The following is an 11,453-nucleotide window of genomic DNA, read 5'->3' as shown; positions in this document are numbered from 1 at the left end:
AGATTCTTTTAAAAGTGGGTTTCTTCAGCTTCTACCTGCTTGTCATATTTAACTTAGTGGTAACTGTGGACCACTGTGACTTCATAAATTGTTATTTGTACACATAATCCACATTACACTGAAATGCTTAGCGAAGGAACTGATGGTGCTGTAGTGCACTGCTAATGTCTGTAGATCTCAGGCTTTATATAAGAGCAAATATCAATGCGAATGCATGGATTCATTGGCAATTAAGACATGCTCAGATTCGACTGATTCATATGATAATCAACACACCTCTTATTCAATATCCCTAGATAATATCTTATGAACATTAAAATGCAATTGACTGAAAAATTAACCACACTTTTGATTATATGTAGTTCATTAATGGACATTTCTTCAATCAATCAGAAATTCACCCATGACATCATACAACATGTATATTAATGTTGATGTTGCTCTGGCAGCAATTTCAGGTAAAAGTCACATCACTGTTAATTTTGTTCAATATTTCCCATTTCTGGCATTCTCCAACAATTCCAAGCCTTCTATGATAAAAATTATTCCTCTTGATGGGTTTATAGAAGTTTGAACAGCCCTGTGTATGGTAGCATGAAAACCAATCAACAGGAGCTCCCTTACTGTAATTCTACATTTCCATTACACAGCATTTAAATCTACATGAACAATAGCTATTGAAAACTCCACACATTGACTTTGCTCAGAACTGCTTTGACAAAACAAAAATGTAAAATATATTTAAGGCTGTTAACAATATTGCAGATATTTTTGGCCCCTGTTACTTAGATACAGAACAGTCCAATTTTCTATGCTTTATAATCCTGGTTTCATACTTGAAAGGAGCAAGTGCAGCAAGATTTCCTCATTCGACATATAGTGATCTTCTTTGGAAAATGAATGCAAAAGGAGAAGGGTCTGTCTGGTCCAGAAAAAAAGACTTCAGTCAGCAAAAGGATTCTCAACAAAACCCTCAAAATTGAGAAGAGACCAGGTTCAGCAATGTAATATAGTACCAGTCTTGATAAAGATCTTGAGAAGTATTTTCTTGTTTTTCCTTTTTTAAATCTGGAGTTAAAAGTCCACTCGGGCATCAAGCGTGCAGATAAAAGGCCTATACGGAATGGCGCACCAAAGAAAGACAAAGGACTGAAATACAGATGATACCGTGTATCATGAAAGCTTCCTCCTCTCTCTTTCATAATCTCCACTCATGCTCAGAACTGACGACTCTGAGAAAATCAGCCATGATTCACGTGTCTCAGGCACAGAGATGCCTCCTCATTGCTGGGTTCCAGCATTACAGCCCACTTGTTGAAATCACATGTTGCTTCTGCTTCAATCACACCCACTCTTGCATGGATCGCTTGCAGTATAGTAGGTGGCGTGGCGTTCCTTTCCTCTTAAATTGAACCACTGTGTAAACCAACACCAGAAAACACAAGGCCAGCATACAAGGGATAACAATGGCTATGGCATTCACAGTGCTGGAAGTGTTATCAATTTTAATCACAATGTCAACATCATCTTGAGTATCATGCCTGTTCTTGTCTCCAGTTTTAGTTCGGTCACATCCCATCCATTCTTTAAGTATTGATCTTGGATAGTTAGGCTCCACCCTGAGTTTATGATTATTGAATTTCCAGTACTCCTTGCCTTTGTAAAAAAATGTATACCCTGGAAATGCAAAAACAAAATGATTCAGTCTCACAGCCGAACACAATAAAAATTAATGAAAATATACAATGGGCCAGCTGATTCCTGCAAGATGTAAGGCAACATTTTGGGCAAGTTCATCGGAACCGTCAGAGCTACGAGGAAAGCTCCTTTATAGGGCCAAAACAAAGAAGATAAAGCAGAAGGTAAAGGTCAAAGGTATAGAGATATGAATTACTTTCATAAAAAGTCAGCAAGCGCTAAGAGATTTATACTAGGCAGATGACTTTATGCTAGATAAAGGGCTGTATACTAGACAAAAGGCTGTAAACTTAACAAAAGGATCATATAAGAACATAAGAATGAGAGCAGGAGGCCCTTTGATCCTGCTGCACCATTCAATAAGATCATGGCTGATTTTCTACTACAGCTACAACTTCTCACACAATCCCTCTATCCCTTGATTCCCTTAGTTTTCAAAAATCTGTCAATCTCTGACTTGAATATACTCAACAACGCCATCCACCATTCTCTGCGGTAGAGAATTCTAAAGATTCACAACTGTTTGAGTAGAGAAATTTTTCCACATCTCAATCCTAAATGGCTGACCCCTTATCCTGTGATTGTGACCCCCTACTTCTAGACTCCTCAGCCAGGGGAAACATCCCCCCAGCATCTAATACAAAAGCAAGATATAACAGTGACATACTTCAAAAAGTACTTCATTGGCTGTAAAGCACTTGGGAAATCCGGTGATCGTGAAGGGTGCTACATAAATGCAAGTCTTTCTTTCTTTAGAGGCCTTTTTACTACAAAGTTATTAATTAATCCTTGCCAATTGTGCAATACTAGATCTAAAATAAACTGTTCCCTAGTTGGTTCCTCAACATACTGATCTAGAAACCTATTTTTTATACATTCCATGAACTTGTCTTCCACAGTATTCCTATAAATTGGTCTACATAAACATTGAGGTTCTCCATGATTACTGTATTACCCTTCTTACATGTGCCTCTAATTTCCAGATTTATACTCTGTTCAATATTATAACTATAGTTAGCTACTCTCACCAATATTTTCTGCCCATTGTTGTTCCTTAACTCAACACAAACTGATTCTACATCTTGATTTTCCAAACTAAGATCCTTTATCTCTACTGCCTTTATCTGATCCTTTATTCTCAGGGCTAACTCCCCTCCTTTTCAATCTCTTCTAAAAGTAAAGTATCTTTGAATGTTTTGTTCCCAACCTTGGCCATTCTGCACCCACGTCTCTATAATGGCTATTGAATAAAAACAAATAATTTTTATCTGTGCTAATAATTCATCTATTTTGTTGTCAATGCGTCTCACATACAAATATAATGCCTTGAGACTTAACTATTTTCTATTGTTCCCTGATGTCACCCTAGTCACTAATGCCCGAATATCTTTTTAATCTCTCTGTCCTTTTCTGACCCACTCTACTGATATACTAGACAGAGAGCTTAGCAAGTAGCACACCTATCTGGGGAGTGCAATATCTGGCTTGGAAGAAGCTCTTAGCAGGACATAGCTTGACATTAATGTATAATTGGTGGCTATGGCCATAGAGCAGACTAGTTCTTCACAATGCGGCAGTGATTATCACTGCTCTCTTTCATGCTGAAGAACGGGAGGTGCTACTGCAGGGAGAGCACCAAAAGAGGGTGGCCCTATTTGGGGCTGAAGACTACTCTCCAGTAAAAGCACAGGGGGCAGCTGCATGAAGGTATCAGCAACCAAGTCAATGTAGTCACCCAGGTCCCTTGTTCCTGGTTGCAAAGTGGGATAAGTTTGTTTATATCAGAAGGCCGAGGTAAGTGTGCTCTTCATTTTTTCTCACATTTCTTATGAGGCCTGCCAACCGTGGCTAAAGCCCTAATTTAGGACCTGCTGCATCTTTTGGGAAGTACCACTTAAAACATTGTACAAAAATTTTCCTCTTTGGACACACTCTACCATTGTTTTAAAGTTGAACCATACACTTTTATTGCAGGTGGAGGACAGAGGAAACATGTGGTTAGGATTCCACTCGATTCACTCCTCTGCTGTTATTGAGTTTCTTGGTTGAGTCAGCAGTCGTGAATGTAAAGGTGAACTCTGGTGTCTGAAGAACTACCCACTTGGTGATTCTTCTTCAAATAATGTGACTACCTGGACTGCCACATAATGAAGGAATCATAGCTATTTCCTGGACAGTGCCAGTCAACGTCCATAATTATGTTTCTTTTGTAAGTTTTAGGGATAATTAGAAAATGATTAAGTTAGGATAACTTGACATGAGGAGAAAGCATCATGGGTTAATTGGTATGGGGACTATGGCAAATGTGTAGATAGGTGAGACAGAGACCTAGAGGGGATCTGAAAGCCAAAGATAATTATCTGCAAAGTCAGACAGCCTGAGCAAGATAAAACTGTGTAGATGCAATTAACTGTATTCTTTGTAGACAATAGACTCTTAGATGGAAACTGTATCACATGACTTATGTTTAAGATAGTTAAGGAGGTTGCTATGGATACAGAACTATAATGGAGAAAGTGCTGCTCACTAAAGGCCAGTTTGACTTCTCCTGTGTGTGCAGTATGTAGAGAACAATGATCAGATTAAGCCATAATGCGTAAGAAAGGGAAGTTAGCTACATGACCGCTGGCATACTTGCACACTATCCTTATGTTAGCCTTGTGCATTGAACTGTATGAAGCTACAGCACACCAGTACACTTTAGGAGCTCCAACGAGTCTTGTCTAAGGCTGGCAGTGAGAGAAAGTAGCTTGAAAACCCCTGATGAGTTATTTGTTCATGAGTATTTAATTATTGATTTAGTTACCAGTTATTAGGATTTTGTTATTAATCAGCTATCTCTCTATCTGTATCTCTTGACATCATATGCCTGTATCAAAATGGAACAGTGATGAGAACATTAATTGAATGTAAACCCAAGTAAATCAAGGGGTGATTTAAGGATCATTAAAGTCAGTTTTGGCTCAGTGGTGGCACTTTCATTACTGAGTCGTAAAGTCAATGTCTACTCCAGAGACTTGAGTACATAATCTAGGTTGACATCATTGCAGCATTGATGGAGAGCTGCATATAAGAGGTGCTATCTTTTAGGTCAGATGTTAAACTAAGGCCCTGTCTTTCCTCTAAGGTCGACATAAAAGATTCCCATATCCTTGTCATCACAAAGAGTGCCGAATTCTACTTCTACTTCTATAGCATTGCCTATCTTTTCCTTAGCCCATCTGCCATTGAAACCCTCCTCCATGTCTTTGTCACCTACAGACTTGATTCCATCCTTTACCCATTATAGGCCGGAATTTGTTGCTTGTTGGATGGGAGTCGACTACTGACCGAAAAGTCCGTGGCGATCCCGCCTCCACAGGGTCTGGGGATCCAGTCTGGATTTTACGGTCCCCAGACCCTTAATTGGTTTTAGGCGGGACTTCCACCTCATTGAGGCTGGGACTGCAACCCAGCTTTCAGATGAAGAGGAAGGATGGCCCACGAAAAAGGTAGGATTTTGGGCCTCGCCAGGGGTGATCGGTCAGGCCCCGTCGAGGCAAGCGGGGGGGGGTCGACTGAGGGGGTGAGGAGTGTGTTGGGTGTTAGGGGTGGTTGGGGCATCGGGGGAGGCCCTCTGTCAGCCACAGGATGCCCAATTAGGAGGGCCTCCCCCCAGGCTGTCAGAAAGCCGTCTACTTTTGTTTGCCGGCTTTTCTCAGGTCTGGGCCGCCTGCTTGCCAATGGTAAAATCCTCGTAGCGGTGGGTGGAGGCTGTTAATTGGCCATTAGTCGGCCACTTATAGGCCTTGATTGGCCTGGGGTGGGCAGGCCATTTCCCACTGCCGCCACCCTGCGTAAAATGGCAGTGGAGGCGGGTGTGGGATGGGAAAGGCCTCCCAAGCTGCCCCCACTGCACACCCCCACCCGCCCCCCGCCTCCCCCCCACCGCTACCAGCCCACTCTTTGCGGGGACATAAAATTCCAGCCATAATCTTCATTCATCCAGAGCTCTGTCTTGTACCAAGTCCCACCTACTCATCAGCACCACCTCACTGGCCTGCATTGGCTCTCTATTCACCAATACCTCAAATTTAAAATTATCTGCCTTGAATTTCTATACAAGTTCTCTCAATCTACTGCAGAAGATCAGTTAAACCGTCTGGAACAAAAACATGTAATGATTCAAAACATCTGTTTTGTTCCATTTCCCGCCAAAGTTACATGGGAGATGGAAAGATTCCGATGGAAATTCTCTCCCTTGGTCTTAATTTTTGCCAGGGAGGTGGGAAACAGGAGCCTGGTGTGTTTTTGGGTCAGAAATCCACTGTCGGTGGGAAATTCATTAAAGTTCTGATTTTCGCCTGGGGGAGCCCTAAATTGGTATGGAGATGAGCTTCCTGTCCACTTAGAGCCAGTGGGGGCAGGAATGGAGGTGGGACAGATGAAGTCTGGGACTCATTTAGACCCCCACAGCAGCTATCACTGAGGCTGCTGGTTGTCCTAAGGGTGAGATCTGTAATTTTTGCCAAAGCCTTCCACTTCACCAGAGGGAAACGAGATGTCACCTGGGAGCCGAAGGCCAGGCACCTGGTGAGGGCTGCTCCGCACTTCATTGATGCTGACTTGGATCTAATGCTGGAGTCCGTGAGGGAGGGGAGGCAGGTCCTCTTCCTGGAGCGTGGCAGGAGGAGGCCACCTCATCATGCAGTAGGGACACCTCTCTATTCAGTATCATCTCCCTCCACCTCCTCTTCCTCCTTCTCTCTCACCTCTTCCTCCAATGAGCTGTCTTCTTCCAGGGCCTCATTGTCCTCAAGTTACAAACCTCACGGGAGGGCCATGCTATGGAAAACGCAGCAGACCACCACAGTGACCGAGACTCTTGCAGGAGAGTATTGGAGGGTACCACCCAAATAGTCCAGGTACTGGAATCACATCGTCAGAAACCCGATGGCCTGCTCAACTGTTGTCCTACTGAGCAGATGGCATTGGTTGTATCACCTCTGTGCTTCTCTCTGGGGCTCCCATAGAGGGGTCAGTAGCCATCTCTCAAGGGATATCCCTTGTCCCTTCGGGCCCATCTATGCTCTTTGGGAGTTGGAGTGAACATCTGAGGCAGTGTGGACTGGTGAAGGATGAAGGAGTCATGGCAGCTTCCAGGAAAGCGACCGCACACATGGAGGAAGTTCTTGTTGTCACAGACCAGTTGGACGTTGAGGAAGTGGAAGCCCTTCCTGTTGATTCATCTCACTGGCCGGTCACCAGGTGCCTTGATAGGCAAATGGATGCAACTGATGATGCCCTGAATGTGGGGGGATCCAGCGATGCAGGCAAAACCCTGCCCTCCATCTCTGCAAGGCCATATCTGACGTGAAACGAATGTGTTGCCCAGCTCTGGAAAAGAGGGCATCAGTGACCAGTGAGATGTAGTTGCGTGCAGCCGTTTTTGAGATGCAACTAAGGACGCAGCTGATCCTTGGAGGGAGCCGGAAGTGAAGAAATAGTTCAAGGCCACAGTGACTCTGACAATAACTGGCAGGGCATGGCAACCAGTGCTGTGAGGTGCGAGGTTTTCAGCGTTGAGGGCACAGATGTCAGTGGCCATTTGCCTGGAGAGTTGCAGACTCTTGCGGCACTGGTCTCGGTCATCTCTAGGTAGCTCCGTCTTCAGCGGTAGAGCCTGTAGTGACAGTTTGGCCTCCGCTGCCTTCCTGCTGCTTTTGCCTCTCCCTTGCCCTCCTGATGCCCAAGGTTCTGCCCTACCTGTGAAGGGTGCTGCCCCTCATCACCCCTGGGCCCAAAGTATGAGAGTCAAGGCCCCATCGCTTGCTTCAATTGGGTTGCTGCCCAATTGTCCTTGGCAGCCTTGCCCCCTGTTCTTCTGTCCCTGCAATGCCAGTGGCGTGCTGACCCCATTTAATGCTTGGGGACTGTGTGCCCATTCTCCCTGCCAACTGCATAGTGCTAAGGGTACCCCCTTACCAGGTGCTGAGTACTCCTTTGCCATGCTGACCCTCTTATGGGGCTGAGGTGATGCCCTGGGAATCATGATTGGCTTCTCACTGTTTACCCGCCTCCCTTCAGATGATCTTTTCTGAAGGCATGGGTAACTTGAGTGCCCCTTTAAAAATGTCAACATCCTAACGAGCTTTTAAACACCTTTAATGGCCTCAATTGGGAGGAGAGAGGGATTTCTGTCCTGCCTTCCCCCCAACCTTGGTGAACATTGCCGATGCTGGGAACAGAGTCCTGCAGCTGACACGTTGGCCACGCGGGTATTTTCAAGGCTATCCGCCTCCAAACTCGACTTCGGGACGGGGCTTTGAAACTTCCGTCCCTTCTCTTAGTTTAAATTCTTCCATGGATTTACCTATGCCTATCTGAGTTTCTTCCTCCAGCCCTACAAGACCCCTGAAACTCTTTGTGCCATTTATGCATCCCCCCTCCCCCACCTTCCCCCCCCCCTTTTGCCTCACCTTTGGTGACTATGGGCTGGATTTTGTTCTGAAGACGGCGGTCCCGGCGATGGGCTGGAAGGTGGAGGGAGACCTCATCTCAGCCCTCTATCACACCTCTGTTGCAATTCCACGGTGGCAGGCAATTAACTGCCCGTCGCGGGGACTCAGCCTCATTAAGGAACCAGCTCCCGCCTCGAAGAGTTGCAGGCCAATCGGAAGGCTGGCAGCGCTGCAGTACCGACAGCATCACTGGGAGCAGTGGCGACTGCTGGTATACCAAAAAGTCTGGAGATCCCGTGAGAAGTGAGTGGGATCGGGGTTGCGGGGCCATTCAGGTAGACCCTGGCGAGGGAGTGGGGGGTGGGGGGGGGTGAGTAGTGAGGGTGGGGGGATGGGAGTGAAATCTTCCCATGGTGGGAGGTGGAGGTGGTGTGGGGGAGGGTCTCCCCCACGTGGGGAGGTCGTCCAGTGAAACAAGGCAGCCTCCCAGCGGACTTTGGGGGTTGGCCTTCTCCATGGGCAATCAGTGGCCGACAGAGGACCCCTGACAGCAAACACCCCATGTCCTGTAACACCCACCCCCCTGCACTCATCACCTACCCACAGTCCCCACCATTGCCGTGGCCGGCTGTACTTAACTCCTCTCTGGGTCTCCAGTGCTGGGCCTGCTCCCTGCCTCCTGCAGCACCGGCAGTGGCTACCGCTCCCGGTGGTGCTGCTGATATGACTGAGCTGCCAGCCCTCTGACTGGCAGCTCTTGGAGATGGCATCCCCGTCCTTCAAGGGATGGGGATTCCGGCGCTGGGCACTTAAGTGCCTGCGCGTATTGAATTGCACAGGGGGACTCCGAAAGCTGAGGCAGGGTTCCCCATACCTTTTCAGCCCGGTGCTGGGAGCCCTGCCAGTGTGACTAAATTCAGCCCTATGAGTGCAAGTCGTTGTTGCTTTAGGGTTAAAATACAAGTCTTAGAGGGAGAAATTCATTCAAATAGCACTGCTTCTCGCAGCATTACGGGAACAAATTTCTCCCCCCATTGTTAAATACTCAGTTTGTCTCAAGCACTGGTTTGGCCCCATCTGAAAGGCTGTATGAAATTCTAGTCATTGTAATAGAGTGAAAACAATCTGACTTTGGAAAGAGGGTTTAGATAAAAGCAACTAAGCTGATACTCTGGATTTGACAACTGAGACTCGGGAAGAGGCTAAGGAGGTAAGAAATGTTCACATTGGAGAAATCTGCTCCTGGAGACTTTGTAAAAATTTTAGTAAATCTAAAGGAGGAGACGGAGTTTGAGAAGGTTGGGGAGGAAATTACAGAGTGTGGAACCTGCTGCCATTGCACAGGATGCGCACCTATTAATTCCCAAAATGCACTCCCTTTGAATGCCATTCTACTGTGGAATCCCGCATCTGTTCCTGAAGTTTGCATTGACTTTGTTTAAGAAATGTGCTGGAAGCCAAAAAATAGGAGAATTGGAATGAGGGAGACAGCTGAAATGGCGAGCATTAGGAAGATTTAAGGTAATGTTGATGGACAGAATGGAGATGTGAGACATTGTGAGGGCACATGATCTTTATATTCTTTGGGGGTAGAATTTCCTTTTTAGAATGTGCATAAAGCATCACTGGGCCACAGCCAATAGAGGAAAATCCAGCAAATAGGACTACCTGCCTCTTAGATTAGAGATACAGCACTGAAACAGGCCCTTCGGCCCACCGAGTCTGTGCCGAACATCAACCACCCATTTATACTAATCCTACACTAATCCCATATTCCTACCAAACATCCCCACCTGTCCCTATATTTCCCTACCACCTACCTACACTAGTGACAATTTATTATGGCCATTTTACCTATCAACCTGCAAGTCTTTTGGCTTGTGGGAGGAAACCGGAGCACCCGGAGAAAACCCACGCAGACACAGGGAGAACTTGCAAACTCCACACAGGCAGTACCTGGAATCGAACCCGGGTCCCTGGAGCTGTGAGGCTGCGGTGCTAACCACTGCGCCACTGTGCCGCCCTTATGGAGTCTTATGGAGTCCACCTAATTTTCCATTCATTCAATTACATTTCTGAGGAAGGAGGTGTGTGCAAAAGTTGGATCTAGTCAGACACAGCTAGCATCTTGATCCAAGAAGTTTGAGACTGCAAGTTTGGAGCCTTATAATTTAGCAAGAGACTTCTATCCATTCAGATTGTGCTGGTCTCAAACCTGGGTCTCGGACTTGACTTGAGACATACAGTTAAGAGTGGTGCTGCTTGATAAAGGCTATTCTTAACTTTCAGTGCTAAATTTGTAATGAAGGCAATAAAAAAATTATTAAAATTTAAGGTAAAAATCCACAAGAATCTGAAATCCAATGCAGTACCTTGTTTGTTATATTTATGAAAAATATTTTTTCAAAATCATTGTCCTGAAACTTTGACTGAATCAATATACAGCAATGTACATGTTTGAACAAAATAAAAACTACAGCAGCTGTCATGGTTACATTTGTTCTTACCATTTTCTTTGCTGACAAAAGCCCCTTGTGGAGACTTGGGGATTCCTTTCCATATTGAAATGGATTTGGGATAACCACTGTCTACAACATGTGTTTCTTCATTGTACCTCCAGTACCTATAGGTAGAAAAGAAAAAAATGAATTTGAACAATCTGATTGAAATAATGCTATCAGAGATTAGAGTCCTAAAATTGCAAAACTCTGCTCCCAGGAGCATAAATTGAAGATTTTGGAGTGGAGGTCAGCACAGCCAATTTTAATTTTCCAACATAATAAAAGCAAAATACTGTGGATGCTGGAAATCTGAAATAAAAACGGAAAGTGCTGTAAATACTCAGCAGGTCAGGCAGCATCTGTGGAGAGAGAAGCAGAGTTAACGTTTCAGGTCTGTGACCTTTCTTCAGAACTGGCGAAGTTTAGAAATGTAATAGGTTTTAAGCAAATAAAGCAGGGGTGGGGGAAAAGAGAACAAAAGGGAAGGTGTGTGATAGGACAGAGGGCGGGAGAAATTAACTGACAAGGAGGTCATGGGGCAAAGGCAAAGAGAGTGTGCTAATGGTGTAGCATTAGTGCAGAGGAAGTGTTAATGACAGAATAATGAGCCATCTTTTTTTGTTTTTTACCATGTGCGTGTCTACTAGTTTTTTCATGCTTGTGCTTTTGGCTGGGGCTGCTCGTTTTCTGTCATTAGCACTCCCTCTGCACTAATGCTTTGTCTTTCACCACACCATTAGCACACTCTCTTTGCCTTTGCCCCATGACCTCCTTGTCAGTTAATCTCTCAGCCCTCTGTCCTATCAACACCTTC

The 11,453-nt window shown here is 45.2% G+C and overlaps 1 protein-coding gene across 2 annotated transcripts in view; it reads right to left on the bottom strand.

The window, feature by feature from the left end:
• Positions 1-542: 542 nt before the first annotated feature.
• Positions 543-11,453, bottom strand: part of LOC137369913 (matrix metalloproteinase-16-like) — a 306,491-nt gene continuing 295,580 nt past the window's right edge. For both annotated transcript variants that reach the window (XM_068031639.1, XM_068031640.1), the window contains 2 exons: positions 10,646-10,761; positions 543-1,677 (listed from right to left, as the gene is read on the bottom strand). In XM_068031639.1, coding sequence (XP_067887740.1) covers positions 1,343-1,677; positions 10,646-10,761 — 451 coding nt within the window. In that variant the 3' untranslated portion in view covers positions 543-1,342. The remainder of the gene's footprint in view (positions 1,678-10,645; positions 10,762-11,453) is intronic.

Source organism: Heterodontus francisci, chromosome 5, assembly GCF_036365525.1.
Source record: "Heterodontus francisci isolate sHetFra1 chromosome 5, sHetFra1.hap1, whole genome shotgun sequence".
In the NCBI taxonomy this organism is placed as follows: Eukaryota; Metazoa; Chordata; class Chondrichthyes; order Heterodontiformes; family Heterodontidae; genus Heterodontus; species Heterodontus francisci.
This window is presented reverse-complemented; position numbering and strand designations above follow the sequence as displayed.